The sequence below is a fragment of the Phaethon aethereus genome, assembly GCF_964289735.1.
Source record: "Phaethon aethereus genome assembly, chromosome: 2".
In the NCBI taxonomy this organism is placed as follows: domain Eukaryota; kingdom Metazoa; phylum Chordata; class Aves; order Phaethontiformes; family Phaethontidae; genus Phaethon; species Phaethon aethereus.
Genome location: NC_138582.1, coordinates 48331719 through 48352101, shown reverse-complemented (window position 1 = coordinate 48352101; position 20383 = coordinate 48331719). Strand labels below are relative to the sequence as shown.

The following is a 20383-nucleotide window of genomic DNA, read 5'->3' as shown; positions in this document are numbered from 1 at the left end:
TATCAAGGTGTCATTAACCTGATGGAGGACCTCCCCACCACCCTGATGAAGGAGTCATTTTTCCTTTCTATACATAGGACTGACAACAAAAAAGAAACAGCAGGCTGCAGAAATGACAAATGGCATGGCCAGTGCCTCATGGAGGGATTTTCAAATGCATTCTGCAGTGGCCTGACTTTGTTTCCATCTAAGTTTGTGGGAGCATTATTTCTGACATCAGTATGAAGAGGCTAGACTAGGAAGGAGCACTTTGGAAAATTCCTCTTATTTAATTTGGTTTATTACTGTGGGTATGTGTTATGCCATAACATGCATTTATTACATAACATATTTCCATAGTTCTAAGTTTCTGCCTCCTTGGGGCAGTTGATTGAGTACCATCAGCTCACTTTTACCAGAAAGCTTAATCACTCGCTTCCAGAAGTTTAGAAATAACCTCACTCACTTCCACATCCTACTTCCAGAAGTTTAGAAATAACCTCAGAAAGATAAACACTTATAGTCAACAGCTGAGTTTTCCTTTGCATTGCCATAAAATCTGCTGTTCTTGTCTTTCACATCACACAATTGTGTATGTATGTTTGAATATCCATTTGATATTCAAGCTGAACCTGAAGAATGTGATAGTGGGAATCAGCCTTTAAGAAACTTGCCTTGGGAAAGCTCAGGTTAGTTTGATAGTAGTTTTCTTCATATACAAACTAACAAATTAATGCTAATCACAAAACCTTAGCAAAGCCTTGGAGTTCATAGACATTTGTACACAAAAATAACTCTGCATATGTAAACAAATCAATGACCTTTTATGCGTAGAGGCTCTCATGCTTTTTGCAGAATCAGGGCCATAAGAATGGAATATGTCCAATGCACTACTTAGACCACATACATATTAAACTGACAATTTAATTAATGATCTCTTTTCCATTTCATTTTGGCTGCAAAAGAGATACTTGGTAAGTATTTTTCTTCTTTAGTATACTTATTGGAGGAAAAAAACTTGGAAAAATTATTACTAATCTTTAACTTTTTATCAGAGCCCAAAACCAAATAGATAATTGTCTTTGAATACAAGGAAAGTGAAAGGGAAGAGCTCTTTTAGGGGTTATAAGTTTTCTCTTCTACCTGTATTTTGAGATAAAGCTTAGAGAAGACATTAACCTGAAGTGTGTATGTGGTGATCTGCTGAAGTCCATGGGTGCCACATACCTACTTCCTACTCAGCGGAGGTGAGTTGGGTGCAAGGCAAAGCAGAACTCAAGCTCTGCCAAAGGGCACTCTCCCTGCCTCCTTCCCTGGGACAGTGCTGGGTACTGGCCTCTCCTCCCTTCTCCTCTGCTGTTTAAGACTCCACTGCCCAGGGTTGGAGCCATCGTTCAGAATCCCCAGCCTGTGCCCAGTTAGTTTTTGAATGTGTTCACTGGCTAGTGATTGCAATGAGAAAAGGAAAAATGCAGTAGTCACATGTAGTTGGTGTGAACTACTTCTCTTACATCGATTACCAGTTTACAATTCCCAGGCAACAAAATACTGGCTTCTTACCCATTAAATACAATTAGTTTTCAGGTATTCCCTTGAAGTACATTTTCAAATCTCTGTATTTCGAGACTCATACCACAATGACCTGTCCAGCAGATTGGCTCTGATCATGGCTTCATCCAAGCTCTTCCTAGCTCTGATGAAGAAGTCCATGAAAAATAATATTGAACACTTCATAAGTACGTAGAGCACAAAGTGCTGCTTCTCAAATTCATGGCTGACCAGAACTGGATTTTTTTCATGTGGGTCTGCAGATGCAGGGTTAGGCTAAAACTATATTTTCAATATAAATAAATAACGTGCCAAATCCTACATCTTTCTACTCCCGTTTTTAAACTTCTTAAAATCAGTGTGGTATTGTCATGCTGAGAAATCCATTTGGACTTGTCAAAGACCACATTTATGCTTGTTTTCTAACAGTTACAAAATAAGAAAAAACATGTAGCAATAGTTCACTTCTGTGCAGAACTGGCTTTCTTCATTTCTTACAAATGGCTTGGGTGACCAGTTGTCCTGCTCAGTTGGAGCCCAGTGAATATTTTGCAGACAGCTATTACATTTTGATTTGCACTTCTGCAGAATGCAGAAAGCAAGACAGATCTTTCACTGAGCTTAAAGGGGTTATTAGCCAAATTGAAATTAGGCAATTTTGAAGCCTGAATTATATATGGCTTCAGGTTCTGCTCATATCTGATTGAAAACCCTGTGATTTCAAGAACATATTTTTTTAGTTTTTCCATAGTGTCTATATCTTTTGCCCAATGTTGCATAAGAAGTCTATTAAGAAGGAGAAATTTCTCCTTAATGGATACAGAAGAAAAAATTATGCACAAAGTATTTTTTAAGAGTAGACAATAAAAGAAAACAGAGGAAATACTCCTTCTCATTTCATTCGTAGTAAGAGCAGGAAATAAAGAATGTAGTAATAAAACTGTCATTATTAATGGCTCCTCTTAAACTAAATACTTATTTTAAAGTTTGATTTGGGGGTTTGATATAACAATTGAAAAGCTTCGCAGTTAAACTAGTTTAGTACTACGTGTATTTTATGGGACACTGAGGGCTGTGGGTACGCTGTGGTCACTATGTGGATATGATAGGATGGAGCTTAGTGCCAGGGATAAAGCTCATGAAAAGATGCGTCATTTATTGGCCGTCACCCGCTGCAGACCTCTGTGCTGCACAGCGAACTGCTGCCAGTGCTCAACCTCGCTGGCTGAAAGCGGTGACTGCACCGGGGACTACCGGCTCTGGAAAGAAAAAATGGCATAGTGGTTATTTTGCCAAAGCAGGAAAAAAAGTCAAGCAAGTTGCTTAAAACTCACCTCAGCACACATAAAAGCATTTTTTCTTTCCAGGCTTAAGTAACAGCGTGTTTTTATCGACTTCTGTTTAAAACCACAGCGTCTTTAATTTGGAACTATTGCTACTTAAAGCAGCAGATGCTAGTAGCAATGTTACTTTAACAAGGAGCATATTTAATTCTCTATAAATACTGTTGCTGATGAGTTTTCTTTTGTGCAAAATTAATGAAACTGGATATTTTGCCATCTTCTAGGCCCCCCCGACCTGTAACCAGCATGAACGACACACTCTTCTCCCACTCTGTGCCCTCAGGAAGTCCTTTCGCAAACAGAAGGTGAGTTCTTAGCTAATTTAAGTTAAACCACTATATGAGGGTGATGGAGGTTTCAGTTTTGAATTCTCCCCAGAAAAAAAAAAAAAAAAAAAAGAAAACCACACAACCAAAACCAAAATAAAATTAACAAACATGAGCAGAAAATGCCTTGGTTTTTTTGGACTGATACCAAGATATCTAGGTGGAGAGCTGGCATTAGGGCACCCCAAACTCCTCACAATGGAGCACAGAACTTCAGTTCTCATTTGAACCATTACATCCCACTAAATACACTCACATGTAACCCAGGCACCCCCCCGTAGGGGCTGAAAACGGGCTGTTGGTGAGAAGCCATTTTGTAGCAGCACTGTGGGAATAGAAACCGGGAGATGCCGTTGCCTCCTGGGAATGCCTACACTGGTAAGAACAAAGAGAAAATGTGTTCATGCTTGCAAGATATAGCAAGAAAACCTTACTGCTGTTAATCCATTCAGATTTTCATTAAAGTCTACAAGAAAGAAAGAGTTGTCTTGGCATATGGTCACCCTTCAGCAAACCAACCAGAAAAGAGTGGTCAGAAACATTAATCCCAAAGAGAAGGTGCTTGCAGCTGAGTGTACATTTTGGCTCAATGTTTTGTCTCATGTAGCCAAAATACATGTGTAGCATTTGGTAGTGGTTTCACCTGATCTATGTAAGTCTACCAATGCACATAGATGAGAAGGTGGCAGAAAAATAACTTCTCACTGTATTGGGGAAGATAAGTGGTATGTTTTCCTTGGGTGCATTTTATTGCTTGGTTCCTGCTGTACGTGTCAGTGCTTCAGTGTTCCTGAATAACCAAACACAGTCCCTTGAGTGTGCATGGCTACATTTTTTAACACCAAAACCAAACCCACAGTGTACCACACTGCAGTGTCAGAGTAAAGATGGTTTACTACTACTTTGATTTATGAACTTTGTTACCAGGAGCTGTAAACTGCAAGCTCTCACTGTTACCTTAGCGCAAGTAGCTGCTGGGTAACTGAGACGCTTTTTGAAAGCCAGTCCCAAAGCAGCCCCCAAGACCAGATCTGCTGCCTGCAGAGCGAGTGAGACTGCAAATGCATATTCATTTCTGTTGTTGGAGTATACGGAATTGTATGTGCCAGGGCAGGGCAGGATAATCTATTTGTGGCCTCTCCAGGGCAGGCCATTACGAGCGGTGCTCTTTAAGAGTGCAGCTGTTGCTTCTGTTTATCCCAAAGAAGTCCCTGTGCTCATTCAACAGAAGTATGCTTTGCCCTTTAGGTCAGGGACCTGGGGTAATAATCACAGCACTGTCTATTGTGCTACTTGTTTTTCTTTACATATGCAAAAATCCTGATTATTTCACTTTCGTGTTCTTTAGTAATTCAACTGACTGTCTTTAACTATCAGGGTTAAACATATATGATCCCTGATCCTTTTCTCCTAGAGGAAGAACTCCTTGATGGAGAATCCCCTGAAGGCAGGAGACAATAAAACCCACAACCATAGGTACCCAGACTTCCTCATAAGTGGATAGTATGACATCCTTACACAGCAAAATGTTTCCGTGATGCAGCAGTCAGCTCTGGCTTTTTTAGAGTTAACAGTACCCTGATATATAAAGCAATTACATTGCTCATATATTAAAAGCTAGTGTAACTTTTGTTTCAGTGACCTAGCAGGATTCTTAAGTGTTTGACAGCTTATTCTCATTATTTTTATTATCAACTCTTATGAATTTAATTTGCACTTTTTTATTAAAAAAAACCCACCCTACCAACTGTCAAGACAGTATCCTTTCTAAATGGTTACGAATTGCATTTATTGCCATGAACCCACTCTGAGCACATTGGTCTCTGTGTATACTTTTTGGGATATTAACAAGGTTTCATTGTTTGAATCATTCAGGTTACTTGGGGGTATAAATGCAGCCAGTCCTGTGGCTGATGAGCATTCTCTTATAAAGCTGTATGTAAATCAGCTTCACAACAATTCACGGTCAGTATGAGAGCACTAACCCACTAATCGCTGTAGTTCTGTAGCTCATGCACTAAATCACTAGCGATTCTGCTAAACTACTAAAGATGTTCTTTAAGGAAGGCTCTGGTGGGCTGGAGGGTTTCTGTGGCTCTAATTAGTCTTTTGAAAAGACTTCCTGCTGGCTGTGGGCTTTGCCAACTTCTCTTGCTTCTGCACAGCACAAACCTTTCATTTTACCCTTTCACGTAGGATTAATATTAACATATCTAGAGGAAGTTGGAAACACTGTTTTTGAAAACCACAAAAGTACACCTTTACGGTTTCATCGTCACTGTATGACTTGCCTGACGCGTTCTTGACCGAGGAACGAAAGAGGCTCGCACAAGAGTCTGGAAACAAACCCAGGTCTCACAGCGAGCCTCCTCTTCCACAGCTTTTGCTGCTGGTGGTCACTGTTCTGCTACTGTTAGCGCTGCTTGCCAATAACCTTCCCCAGGCCCCTTTGCTTTGCTTTTTAAAATGGCCACAGAAAAGGCAGATCTAAATCCTACTGAAGCTAATGAAGACTTCCCATTTACGTAGTGAGCGTTGGATTTGGACTGATGACTCTGGTTGCTGCATCTTTTTTCCAGCATTCCCTCTTATCTTAGTGACCTAAAGGAAGAGCCTATTTCATTCTGCATAAAAGAAATATGCAGCTGGATAAGAACAGTTTCCCCTTTTTTTTTGTTTTTTACTGTGGAATGTAATGACCTTTCTTTTTTTCTTTTTTGATTAATCCATGAGCATTAGCTGTAATTCAGTAAGAAAGTACTGAGACCAAGGTACTTTTCTGCTAAATGCCAAGTTCTTCAATCTGTATTAGGCTAATAACAGTATCTTCATTCATTCTTTTAGGTTTTACTATTATTATTGCCCTGGGAAAATCAGGCCTCATTAGTTAAGCTCATCCTCTCGTACATCAGAGAAACAGACTATGACAGCTCTGTTTGCAGTTGTGCTGATTTTATATTAAATGCTCCATGATTCATATTATAATAAAAATTGTACAAACTCAGGATAAAATTTCTAGCTGAACGTAATCAATGCTAAAAGCTCTGCTGGCTGTGTTTTCACTGCAGATAACTTATGGTTACTTTAATTTGTGCTGCAATCTAGTCCAGAGGTTCCAGATAGCTTTAAAGAAAGTTTTTATGTAATTAGAATGTTTATGCAAAGGAGAATTGGCACAGACTGTCATTTGTAGCATTCCCATGGTATTTATTTCAGCTAGTTGTGTTCACATAAGAACATTACCATGCGCAACCAGTTTCTCCCTGTAGCAGGAAATGCTGAATTCAGCACACTGAGTCATTCTGCTGCTGGAAATGGCTATGGTCTCATAAGTTCAGCATAATATCATCTTCATTTCTGGATTCATGGGTGAAAAAGGAAAATGAACTGGGAAGAAGAACTCTTCTTATTAGAGGAAAGATCTTTGATAACTAGTAAATACAATGACAAGTTGTGGGGAACAACTGAAAGGAGAATGAACATTTTGTGTTCTTTACGGTTTAATTGTGTCTGAAGCACTGGTTTTGGGTGGGTACGCAGTTATTCCAAAGCTCAGAGGAGGTCAGATTGAGGCTTTCCCTGAGATGCTGCTTAGTTTCTTCAAGCCACTTAGGATCAAAATCCCTTAAAATTTCTCTGCTTGCTTTGTTTCGTTTGAGCCACCTTGTCCATAAGAGAGCTTTCATGAGGAAATTGGCATAAAAATAACACGCACCTTTTTTCTAAATATATAAAGCATGGCAATTGATATCAACAATATGCTCTGTACAGCTCAAGAACAATTTAAAGCACTTACATTAGAAAAGAAGAAACAAAAAATCTGTGATCTTCTCCCAGATACCAAATCACAGTCATTTGCTGTGTTGACAGCTGATATGTGATTAAAACCACAACTTCTGTAACTTTTTTACTGTACCTAATATTCAGGTTTTAATCTCACATTTGTTTTTGTGATCTCTGATTCCCTAGAGGGCAGCAGAACAAGGGAATATTGCTGCAGAGTAGGTAATGCCCTTGCAAACGCAATGAACTGGATGTGTTATGTCAAAACAGGTAAATTGAGCATTACAGAAACTTCTGTCCAGTCAAGAGGAATAACTCTATACCCTGAATTAATGTTTTCTTCCTCATTTGGATTCTTTTGTTCCCCAGCTGCAGTCTGTCAGTGCTGCCTTAAAGTACATAGCTACCATGGTAATGGATACAATCTTTCTCTTTTTTGATAAATGTCTTCTTTAAGCTATCAAATGATAGGGCTAAGGTGGAATAAGATGAAACAGAACAATTTTTCTTGCATTTTCTCAGCCCCTCCTCACAGCTAATACATTTAGTTCTTCTAAAGACACCATAAACTGGAATAAATGGAGTGATGCAGCACATTCTGATGAACCTGAAATCACTTGGCAATTCTGTGGTAGGTGGAAAAAATTCATTATAGTATCAAATGCCCATAGCCAAGGAGAAAATGAGCCTTATTTAATGTTGAGTCAGAGTAGCTGGTGCCTTTTTTGAACTCCACATAAATGCTAGAAAGAATTGAATATTCTACCTGGACATAGCAAGACATTTTGGCCAAAGTTTTGGACAACAGCCGACTTCGGAGCAAAACATACTGGTTGCTGCTGCTGTCCATGTTTCTATTGCTAAGGAGTGTGGTAGACTTGAACTGCATGTTGTGTTAGTATGTTGTTTTCAGAACAAGATGAGAATCTTCCTTATTTCATCGGCAATATTCTGCCTGCTAGAAAGAGTAGTTTATATGTCAGGTAGACACTAAAGAGGGTATAACATTTACACCAATATTGTTAGGTCTACAACTTTGTAGACATTTGCTCAGAATTTGAGGTTTTTTCTCTTAATTTGGATGGGGAAGCATCCCTTGGCATCTTACAAAATGTTCCATTTTAACAGAAATATATCTTTAAAATATATGTTCCAGTTGGTAGAACCCAGAGAAGCTCACTGCGGCCAAAACAATCTGAATTAAGAGCTTTATTTTGGGAAATATGTGGAGGACATAGAAGGGTGTGGAAGAACAAGGGCAAGTGTCGGCTCTTCCAAATGAAGGAAGGTTGAAAGTGGAAACAGAGACAAAAGATCGAAGGGATTATACAAGAGACAGCCTAACCTTGGTATCCAAAGATACTGAAATTATGAAAGAATTAGTAAGCACCTGGAGGATAATAAACCAGTGAGAAATAGCCAGCATGGATTTGTCAAGAACAAATTATGTCAAACCAAACTAATTTATTTCATTGACAGGATAACTGGTCCAGCGGGTAAAAAAGAAGCAGCAGATATGATATGGGTTGACCTTAAAAGGACTTTTGACATAGTCCCAGATGACACAGAAGTACCCACAGGAAATATGGACTATGGGAAATTAATATAAGAGCAACACTGAAAATCAGTGATTACATTTTCAGAAGTTTGCTGTTGTTCTAGGAGGAGAACATATCATCTGGGATTCTTGAAGGCTATCCTAAGTCAGACACTTATGCACTATTTCTTGTAATGACCTAGTCAGAGCAATAGAATGAGTGTATGAAATTTGTAGATGGTACAAAGGTTGAAATAGTTATGTGAAGGAGTGCTTGGAGAGCAGTTTCTAAATTAAAAATTAGCTCAGTTGCAATGGTAGTAATTGACATCCAAATGATCTGAAATCAGTTAGAGGAAACTCAGTAATTATAAGTGAAAAGTGCTATAGCGAGGAAGCAAATAATCTAATAAAAGATGGAGCATAATTGGATGGACAGAAATATTTTAACAGAGGACCTAGCAGTTGTAGTAAACCACAAACTAATTGAAGTCAGCAATACAGTTGTTAGATTGCATCTGACCCTGGGACATTGTGTGGAAAGCCATTAAAACTATTCCCTGGAGGAGGAGACATCTTCCTGGAGGTTTGCAGCCAGTGTAGGGCAACAGCACAGGGACAAATATGCTAACCAGCATGACAGAGTCCAGAAGGGACACCCAAATATCAGAAAAGCTTAGAAAACGTAACTTATAAGAAGAGGTTGGAATACACAAGTTTGCTTAATGAACTAAGAAGGAAATGGACATTGATGGACATGATATCAATGGGTAAAGTTTGCTTGCCTGTCCCTCCACCCTAACTGTGTTGCTTCTGGAGAATGGGAGAAGAGAACTTATGATTGATAGAGGGGGCATCACACTGCGCTGTTAGAAAGCAAAGCACAAAATCTGCCCTGGGGTCTTTGGTATCCCATTGTGGCAACATACTTATCTTTACTTAAGAACCAAATGCTGCATTTTTGGCTGAAACGGCGCACTCTGTACCCCTTGAATACGTTTTCCTTCTGTAAATGGAAAGAAAACATCAGTGGAAAATGTATCCTTCTAGATGGCATGGAGCATGTTTATCTGCATGGATAAGTGATTACATCACTTTAGTGGAAGCACAACTCAAATAATATGCTGATGGGCATAGAAATGTGAAGCAAGCATTTTTTCTTGCTGTGCAGTACTGCATTTCACAGAATCACAGAATGGTAGGGGTTGGAAGGGACCTCTGAAGATCATCTGGTCCAACCTCGCTGCCAAGGCAGGATCACCTAGGGCAGGTTGCACAGGAACACGTCCAGTTGGGTTTTGAAGGTCTCAAGAGAAGGAGACTCCACAACCTCTCTGGGCAGCCTGTTCCAGTGCTCCATCACCCTCACAGTAAAGAAGTTTTTCCTCACGTTGAGGTGGAACTTCCTGTGCTGCAGTTTGTGCCCATTGCCCGTCATCCTTATCACTGGGCACTACTGAAAAGAGACTGGCTCCATCCTCCTGACAGCCACCCTTCAGATATTTATACACATTGATAAGGTCCCCTCTCAGCTTTCTCTTCTCCAGACTAAACAGCCCCAGGTCTCTCAGCCTCTCCTCATACGACATGTTCCAGTTCCGTAATCATCCTCGTGGCCCTCCATTGGACTCTCTCGAAAAGTTCTCTGTCTCGAACTGGGGAGCCCAGAACTGGACACAATACTCCAGATGAGGCCTCACCAGTGCAGAGTAGAGGGGGGAGTATAACCTCTCTCGACCTGCTGGTCACACTCTTCTTAATCAACCCCAGGAAACCAGTGGCCCTCTTGGCCACCAGGGCACATTGCTGTCCCATGGATAACTTATTGTCTTCCAGGACTCCAAGGTCCTTCTCCATGGAGCTGCCTTCCAACAGGTCAACACCTAACCTGTACTGGTGCACGGGGTTGTTCCTCCCTGGGTGCGGAACTCTACACTTGTCCTTGTTAAATTTCATGACGTTCCTCTCTGCCTAACTCTCCAGTCTGTCCAGATCAATTCATTTCATTCAGCTATCATCCAGACTTATTATAAATCAATAGAACTCGGGTTCTTAGGACACCCTTCGATAACATCCTTTTTAGAACCCTGCTGCCTACCTTGGCCTCCCAAAAGGAGGGGAATGGCACGCACCTCATCTTACTGAATTCCTTCTTTGCCCTATTAGCAAAATTTTTCAGTCCATCGTAGCCACATCTGCTCACATTTATCATGCATCACATTCGTGCAACATCATCTGCCTATATACACACACACACATGCATGCTCATGCACCCATCTTTTGATCAAGGACATTTACAGTATCAGTAGCCAAACCAAAAAATAAAGGTGAATAATTTTTAAGAAGAAGAAAGTGAATATACTTTTGTTTTGCTTTGTTGTTTTTTAAACCAAAAATCCCGCAGCATGAAAGAAAAACTAACATTTCAGTCTCTCCATTTCTCGCCAGTGTTATGTTGTTAACATGGATATTTTAGCATTAGGAAAGATGCAGTTACTGCAATGTATTAAATAATATATATAGGAAAAAAAAAGTGAGTTTGATGAACTATATATTTTTTTAAATCAACAGAAGAACAGTACTTCTGAGAAGTAAGCTGGTGTATCCCATCACTGGGTCTAAATTTCCATAGATGTCCATAGATTATTGAAACTATCTTATGGCAAATGTGGAGAAAAGCAATTTAACTGTTATGGTGAAGCCTTCGCAGCTTGAAAGCTGCATTTAAGATTATTTTTATCTTGGACTCCACCTGGAAACTACATGAGCCTTCAGCTCTCCATTTGTGAGAGAAGCACATTCTCTTTGTCTTTTCTGTAGTGAAGGCTTTATAGTTTGTGTTTGGAGAACAGGAGGGAAAACCCGTAATTCCTTATTTGGCATTTCCTGAAGTTTTCTAAAACTTCTTTAAAGCTTCTATTGTTATTTTTATTCAGTCCAGGGTACTTGAATGAGTTTCTCCAAACTCTGTTCTGTAATGAATTTCAGACGTCGCTTTTTACCCTCTTCTTAGTTTTCCTGTCTTATTAACTAGCTCTCCTTCCAAGAATACTGAAGTAGAGCAGAGCAAACTGCTGGCTAGGGCTGCTCCAGCTTTCTTGAAAGGCAAAGGGTAAGTTAAAGAGAGAGTATATTTGTCGCTTGCACTAACACAGCTAAACCAAAACCTTTTCCTCTATTCCTTCTGCTTTTAATATGTTCTATAAACATCTTTCCTGAGAAAACTGTCATAATCAAGTAACCCAGTGAGCGAAGTAGGGCATGTTTAAATATATTTATGTACACCTGGATGCGTGAGGTCTTCATCAGACACTTCCAAGCAAATCCAGCTTGTGATTTCAGTATGTTAATCGTGTGTGTAACTTATGTATATTTAATGTGTATTTACAATCAATAGTGTATTAGAGCAAATAGTGCTGACCTCACAATCTGCCGTACCTTGAAACAAACGGTACTGTACAGCTTCAGTCCCTGGCCCAATCTCGCATCTCACTGATTTCCGAGGCTGGCTCTGTAATCCTGTGGGATTCCACCATCCTAAGCCGTTAGATACTTAACATATAAATTACAACAATAACAAAGTAATTTCTGTACTTGGTAGTTTTTTTCTGAGAACGCTTAAGTATTCGTTCCTCAATTCCCATTTCACAATCTCACTTCCTCCTGCTTTCTCTGTTTATTTCCCTCTGTCTGTCCGGACTGCACCCTCTCTCCCCCCGACCCCGTTCCAGGTTACAGTACAGCCTCGATGTTGCAGACAGGCTGGCCGATGAACATGTACTCATCGGGTTGTATGTCAACATGCTGCAGAGCAACCCCAGACGGTTAGTGCAGGTTTGGCACCTTTGGGGAACCCAGGAAAGGGACGCTGGTCGTCCAAATGCTCTCACTGTTTCCTCCTGGCTACAAGCTTTTTAACCTAAAGGGAATGCATATGAATACGGGGTATGTCCTCCCAAAGTTGGTGGATTGTGGCAATTGCTGTTATGCTCTCTAGTGATGTTAAGTAGCAAGATATTGCAAATAATTGCTTAATTAAGAACGGCTATACAAATTGATTTTGGATACCATGCTCTAGTCAATGCAGGACTTGGTGATAGTACAGAAATTTGCATACAACAATGACTAACAAGTCTGTGTTTTCAAGGTAATAATTTTTGAGGTGATATATAATTTGGGCTTCACCTTACCTTGAAAGTAAGAACTGGTAATATTACATAAACGATGGTAATAATAATAATAGGAATTTCCTTATTAGCCTGGTAAAGGACAGAGTTAATTTCAATTTTTACAGATGTCAGACATTGTTTTTAAATCTGCCTGATTTCTGCATTGTTTGAATCTTGTATATAAATTTGTCCTTATCTGTCATTCAGACTCAAGTATGACAATTTTTTAAATGAGTGTCTTGAACATAGTTCACTATTTCTGCTGGAGTGAATACAGAGATTTGTCTACTAAACCCACCTGCTGTCCTAGCACTTGTGGATGGTGGCATCACAGCAGGCCATCCCAGGGAGGGGAAACGCTGGCTCAACTCTCCCGAGTGCAACAAAACTCCAGACTTTGTAGCCCTGTACCGGGAAGGTGGCGAGCAGTGTGGTATAAGGCCCTAGAAAATGTGGCACTGAACAGTGTTTCTAACAAAATTATGCTCATGAGGTTTCTGTGGCTCATAACAAACTCTTTGGGTTCCTGTACTGCTGCTGTTGCAGAATATTTCCCAAGTTAGAAGAAACTCTTCGTTTACTCTTACGTGTAGAAGGCAACAAGCAACTTCATTTGAGAGAGTGAACGCAATGATTCTCTGCAGTCATACAAAATTCACTTCTGTTTGTAGCTCCAGTTGAAAATGGGAGTAATTTGCCATGTAGCTATGTCCAGTGGAGAAAAGAGCCTGCCTGCATCGGTCTGGATCTGCTTCTCTACTCTGCAGCCCACTGGAATGTGCCGGGATGTTTCCCCCCATGTGTGGGGAAAAAAAAAGGCAAATTGTTTTTTAATAAGGAAAATGAAAAACCTTTCTTGAATACAAAGGCATTGTGAAGGGGGATTTCATTCCTGGAGCAGCACTTCCAGAAAGCAGGCTTACTGAGCAGTATTTACACCATGGCTATGGAAACAAGCTGCTGGGGGCATGTATGTAGACCAGTCACTGCTCACCCACGACTGAAGAGGAGAGGAGTACACTATCAACGTTGACAGGGAGAAAGAAATGTGGCCCTGCCTACCACAAGTGACTTACTTGGTACAGTTGTTCAAGAGGCCAGCAAAGATGACATGGTTTAGAATAATTTTTGATGCTAGGCTACTGATGCCATGTTTGTGATTCATTTAGCTTCACGGAGGACCACCAGTTAGATCCCCTTGTGAGTGCTTAGCTTCATCTTTACCGTCTTCATCCTCTAAATTTTATCCAATATAGTCCAACCTGTTTTTTCAAGCTTTTGAGCCAACCTCACCAAGTCATGGTTCATTTGTATCCAAATATGCACATGCAAATTATGTGCCATAACATCTTTCAAATTAAATGTTTTTGAGGGAAGAATGGAGAGTGACTGATAACGGCCTTAATTGTTTAAATAACCAATGCAAATCATAGTACATAACATCTGATTACTGACATTAAATCACTGCAGTCACAGAATCCTCAACAAGAAACAGTCTCAGTCATTTATGTAAGATACCAATTAAATTTTGACAGAAACGTAACCAAGAGGGACAGCAGTCTTAGTCGTGCGTCAAGCTATGCTGCATTGCTGTTTTCTGCTTTGCTGCAACGAGACTGGTAGTACAGAAAGTGAGTGGTTATGTTTTGGTAAAGACAAGAACAAACAGAACGTGGCCATCCTGAAGCTCCTGTGTAAAGCCAGTTTCCAGGAGCGGTAGGTGAGGCCTCTGCAGGAGGCTCAGCTGCTGCATCTCACATAGGCTGGGGTGGCATCTTCAGGCAAAGGTGAACTCCTTCTGCCCGTGCCCCTAAGTGGCTGGATGCAGTTTGCTCAAAACCCACGCAGCTGTGTTAGGATGATGCCGAGCTCAAGTTACTTCACCCTGCAGCTCAACAAGATTTGGTAACTTGATTAAAGCACGTAGTTAACCATAATCAGGTAGCTTCTGATTTAGAGGAGGCTGCAGCTAGCCAGCTCAACTTTGTGTCTGCCTGCAAAATACCACGTGTACACACATACCCATGGGTGCCATCACATATTTTCAAATGATATTCAAGCCAAAGATAAAAAGAGGAATGATTGTAGCTGGACCTTCATTTGCAAGAAAAACTTACAGAATGTTTTGTGAACATAATACATAAAATTATCTTAAGAGCTATATAGTAGCATTTCAAAACAACATGAGGTGGGTTTTTTTAGATATTGAGTCAGGCTAATTTATAATAGCTAATGATCAATCCAATATAGACCAGTATACTTTTTTCCTGTGTTAAGTGTAGCTAGTATTTATATTATGGGATTTTTAAAAATTAATTTAATTAATTTTCACCGTTTAGCTTTATTTTTCATCTGCAGTTACTTGATATCGCAACTAGGCGTACAAGTTTTCCTTCCCATCCCTCACAGGCTAATAAGCTACTTGAGGGTTTTGTAGAATCCAGTACTCCAGGGCAAATTAAGAAATAAGAGAAAGACTTAGTTCATTATTTATAGTAACTGTATGGGTAGAAATAGTAACCCTTAGCCAGACGTTTAGGTTAGTTTAATTGTAAAGTGTGTTTTAGCCTGTAAAATCAATACTTGATATTTAATTTAGTTCATCTTTAGTGTCTGATTCTAAAAAAGAACTTTTAACTGCAAGTAGTTTTCCTTTTTGTTCATGTAAGTTAGAGACCTTGCCTAGTTTTGAATATTAATTCCAGATATTTCAGTCCTTTTCTTTTCAGGTGCAGAAGAAAATAAGATAAAATACAAGCAGGAGGTTGTTTTGTTCCATAGGAAGTTACTTTCTGCTTTTTTTGTGTTACACTCTGTAGTATTGTGGTGACTCATATTTCTGTACTATGAAAGTGTCATGCTATTCTATGGTATTTTTAAAAATGTTTATTAAGGGGGTGTGCACAACTAACTCTAGCAAGGAAGGCTGGTCGAATCTTCCCTTGAAAGAGGAAAAACATTCAGAGACCCTCTCTTTACAGAGGGGATGTATAGACACTTGTCTCCCTCAGATTTATTTTTTGTGATTATACCCACATACCTGAGTGTTATTAACATTTTCATGGTAAAATCTTGGTGATTCTAAAGTAAATTAACCATAGCAGAGGGCTCAGGTGATGTGTCTCAGTTTAAAGTGCCTTAAAACCAGGACGATTTTGAAAGTGTCACAGATAAACAATCTTCAGAATACGTTTGGTGGGTTGCTGTTAGGACATTGTTCTTACAGCCCTGAGGCTTAGAAACCTACCCTTTAATTTGTCATTATTTTCTATAGTAAATTATTTATTAAGTGAAGGTTTGTAGAATAAGAACATGTGTTGAAGACCACACTGATATCTCTATTGCAAAAATTTCAGAGGAGACTGACATTTCTGAGACTATTCTAACCAGTGGTGACATAATTTTAAGACCATCAGGGGACATCCATATCACCTATTGCAGGGTGTCTACTGCAGAACAGGCTGATTTAACATCTAAAGCCTGAGAAATAGCAAAGATCCTCCAGTGTCACTCTGTTCACAGGCTATCATATTTTTCATCGTTTGTCTGCAGTTTTGAGATCCTTTTTTTATGAATCTCCTTTAGACGGTAGAATATAACACAGATCAACTAAAGCCTAAAAAAGAAGTCCTGTTGTACAGGTGATAATATTGGATATTCACTCTACATCTGAATGATAATAATTCTTCCAGACCAGTTATCGCTAGTAATTATAGTGTCTTTAAAGAAATGGTCACTAATGGAGAAGCAGTGTTAAAAGTGTTTAACTTTTTTAGAAAAGAAGGCTCAGCAGCAGGACATTTGTATGCAAAATGTTAATTTTCTTTCAAAAGCATGTCAGAATCATTCTCTTGAAGGTCCCAAATTCTGCACACGTATTCATAATATTTTAAAGCTTGTGTGTATTTCACTGCATCATTGTCCATGAAGTTGCTGAAGTAAATCAGAAATGAATTATGGCAAATCAGAACTCTGAGACATAAAAGTCTTGGTAGTCGAGGCTAATGCTGCTGTGCATACCTCTTTGCTTCCTGATCACGTAGAATAGGTACATTCCAGAATTAAATTTATCTCAGACATTGAAATTTAATTTACAAAGCTTTGGGGCCAGTGATTTGTGGCATTCATAGACCAAATCTGACGGGCTGCTACATCTATTTTATGACATCCACCTACACGTAAATATATAAGACATTAAACAGCAAGGAAGAATCAAAAGGCTGCAGTGGCTTGATTCATTCAATAAAGTCATTGTCTCAGGGTCAGCTCACATCTCAGAACTATGTTGCAGATTGCGTTATGCCAACAAGTGGAACCATAACCCGTTATTTTTGCAGGATGGATAATGTGGTTGCACACCGGTGTAAAAAGGAGAGTTGGTGCTGAATGCTTGCTGTTTTCACAGCCATCTGCTAGGATGGGATGTTTTAGTCATTATGGAAAGATTAAAAATTAATTAAATTTATTGTCATGAAAGTAATGCTTATTACCTGGTTTTCATGCTTTCATGAGAGAGTTTGTAAGAGTTGTTTCCCCCTTTCTTTGGATGACATATCAGGACAGTAAGCATGAGTATGTAAGAAGCAGAACTGTATAAATTTAGAAAAATACCTTTATGGGTCTTTTCAGAAAGTAAATCAGTTATCCCTCAAGAATCTGAGTAAGCATAGAATTAAGCTATATATGTAGCAAAATAAATTAAACATAACCAAACCCAAAAAGTCAGAGTTCATCTACCACCAGAAGTCTTACGTGCGGTCTGCCACACAAGGTTCGCTTACGCAGAGCCCTCTGGCTCTGACTTTTCATAGCTTTACTGTTTTTCTAAGCTTCATATTTGTGGTCTCACAGGTTATTGTCAGAATGAGAAAAAAGATGATGTCTGTCTCTTTTTACCCTTACCTCAGCAAGCCATAACAAATCCACAACTCCCAGCTTTAATGATCAATGAATGTCAACCACCACCTATCTTTCAGACATAACTTCTAAATCCCAGTGAACTTAATCAAGCCAACCAAAAGATGCACACTGTAGTTCCCTGAGGTACCTGGGGATATGAACTCACTGAGAATTTTTGGGGAAATATTTCCTTTTCCTTTTGAAGATGCCGATTCTTCAAAAGCAGAATTTTTTGCACAAGTGCCATTTTCATCTAGAAGGCTTTTCAAGTTCACGATACAATTTCTGGCAAAAAAATCAGAATTAAGATGTCCACGCCCAAAATAACCCTTGTTTTGCGCACTGTTTCGAAACGTGAAGCTTGCTTGCCAGCAACCAGTTGCATGCCCTGAAGAGCAATGGAGATAGAGAGGCATGTGCCTGTCTCCCTTCAGCCAAAACATCAGATAGTTGCCAAGGCATAAGAAAAGAGGTCAGATTTACCTCTGTCTGGGCTAGTCTGCAGGTTTTCTCGTATTCCACACAGCAAATCATTCTTCTCACCTCTTCTTAGGGGCTTCATTTTTTTTCTCTTGTATATATGAAAAGTAAAGTAATGCGATAGAGAATTCTAAATCCCAGGATTGTCCAGGGTCAACTAAGTCCTCTTCATATTTCAATTTTTTGTCAGTTTATTAGTTTTGGTGGTTCTCTGCAAACTTCTAAATAGTTAGAAACAGTAAAGGTTCTCACTATATTACCTTTTTCCTGCTCCTCTGACTAAATAATAGCCTCCATTTAAAACAAGGACAGCTGGCAAGGGATTAACCTGAGAGAAATATTTGCCTTTGATATTGTTAGGAAAAAAGAAGGTAATAAATTGCAATATTTTTAAGGAATTTAGCATATTTGCAGTAAGTTCTTACACTTTCTGAGTAATTTTTATGGAAATACTGTGCATGCGACCAAAGCAGACGCTTTCCATAGCTGGTGCTAGTAGAATCCTGCATCCTGGCAGCAGGAGTTGGCTCCAGGTTACAGTCAGTCCAAGTCCGGGATCAGTGGTGCACTGTTATGTGATTTTTTGAAATCTTACTCCCAAATATCAAGAAACCAAGAATAAGAGTCTGATTATAAATTCCTGGATCAGTGGTTCCAAACTGTGGTCCATGAGGCCTTGGTAAGTGCCCTGCAAAGCTGTCCTAAATACTGTTTTCTGTTCCAAATCTGACAAAGCTTCTAAAATTGACCTCAGCAAACACTGAGGTTGCCACTAATCCATTGTCCAAAAAGTAATCGTTCTTCTAGGTGATATGGCAAAGCTGAGAAGTAAAAACAAATGCTGACTGGTGGTCCTAACCACCTGCCAGCCCTCTGTGGACAGAGTAGTCTGAGAGTTGCGTCTTGCATGGCCCTGGCCAGGGGTTGCAGACCGCTGCTCTTTCCCCCTAAGGGATCGTGCTGCCTGGCCCCTAGAGCTGAGCCTTCTGGGGAAATTACCCTCCCACTTCTCCCCTTTGCTCAATTAACACCTGCCATTGTTAATTTGACCACTTTTTGCTTCTAAATTCTGTAATGAGGGTGTGTGAGCTGACAGTGTGACAGAGCAATGGTCATTTTTACTGTGTATTAACATGTCTTCCCTCCTTCCTCTCCAACCTTGAGCAGTGTTCTCGACAGCGCAAGTCGCCTGGATGAAGAACATAAGCTGATCGCCAGGTATGCAGCAAGGCTGGCAGCAGAAACTTCTTCATCCGTAAGTGTTTTAATTAAAGGAAGGTACTTTCCTTCTGTCATGTTACAGGGGCTTGGCAAGATCAGAGAAATTATATCTGACAATCTTAATGATTAATGGATTATTTTTCCCTATCCATCAGATGCTGTTATGCTTCAGTAATAACACTTTTATGCAGTCCATTTAAATCAAAGAATCCACATCATAATGCATATAATCTATATACTAATACAATGGTATTTAAACAATTACAGCAAAGGGAATCTGACATCTTGAACTCGGAAAAGACTAGAAAATATTGTCTGGACTAGCTTTGGTTAAAGGTTAATGATTTACTACAGTGGAAAAATGGGGTGCTGAATCCATTTTACTCTTTAGTTCAAATATCACACGCACTAGGGCCCTAAGTGTTGAGGATTTTAAAGAACGATCTTCAGCAGGATGATTGTAATGACCCCCTGCATTAGCCCTGGCTCCCATTTTCATTTCAGAGCAATGATTATTATGCTCTATGTATCCCAAGATAGAAGGTGATGACAGGCTAAAACCTCACTAACTATATTCAGGAATAAGAGAGAATGAAGCAGGAACCTAATGGAAGTATATAAAATCTTAAATGGCAGAAATAAGGTCAGCCTGGTTACTTTTTTCCCATCTCAGCACATTTGATAGAACAAGGGACCATAAATGATGGGTAAGTGAAAAGCAGCCTGCCCAGAGTGCCTGGAAGCATATTTTCACACCGAGATTTACACTGCGAGGTCAATTGAAAGGGCGAAATCAGGCACCGCTCTTGGTGTAAAAACATAGAGTCACGTTCATCCCGGGAAGACGAATCTGCCGCCCCGTGCAGCCGCCTGTCGTGGAAGATTTCACAGTACAGGGGAAGAGAAGGGTGCACGGGTGCTCCCGGTCTGCCAGCCCAGCTCAGATCAGTCCCTTCCAGAGGTGTGACAACAGTGTTTCAAATTTAAGGCAACCTGTAGGTTAATGTCCTGTTTCTGAAGGATGGTAATTCTTTATGGGACCAAGATTTCCCATTAGTAATGTGTCTGGGTAGAAACTGGTAGAAATCAGTTGTATAT

The 20383-nt window shown here is 39.8% G+C and overlaps 1 protein-coding gene across 11 annotated transcripts in view; it reads left to right on the top strand.

Moving 5' to 3' along the window:
- Positions 1-20383, top strand: part of DTNA (dystrobrevin alpha) — a gene marked incomplete at its 5' end in the record, with an annotated part of 89029 nt that overhangs the window by 51247 nt on the left and 17399 nt on the right. For 3 of the 11 annotated variants that reach the window (XM_082014521.1, XM_082014519.1, XM_082014520.1), the window contains 2 exons: positions 3095-3175; positions 19232-19319. In XM_082014521.1, coding sequence (XP_081870647.1) covers positions 3095-3175; positions 19232-19319 — 169 coding nt within the window. Of the gene's footprint in view, positions 1-3094; positions 3176-5071; positions 5162-11529; positions 11629-12247; positions 12341-19231; positions 19324-20383 lie in introns of all 11 variants that reach the window. The other 8 variants (XM_082014515.1, XM_082014514.1, XM_082014513.1 and 5 more) reach the window with 5 other exon arrangements.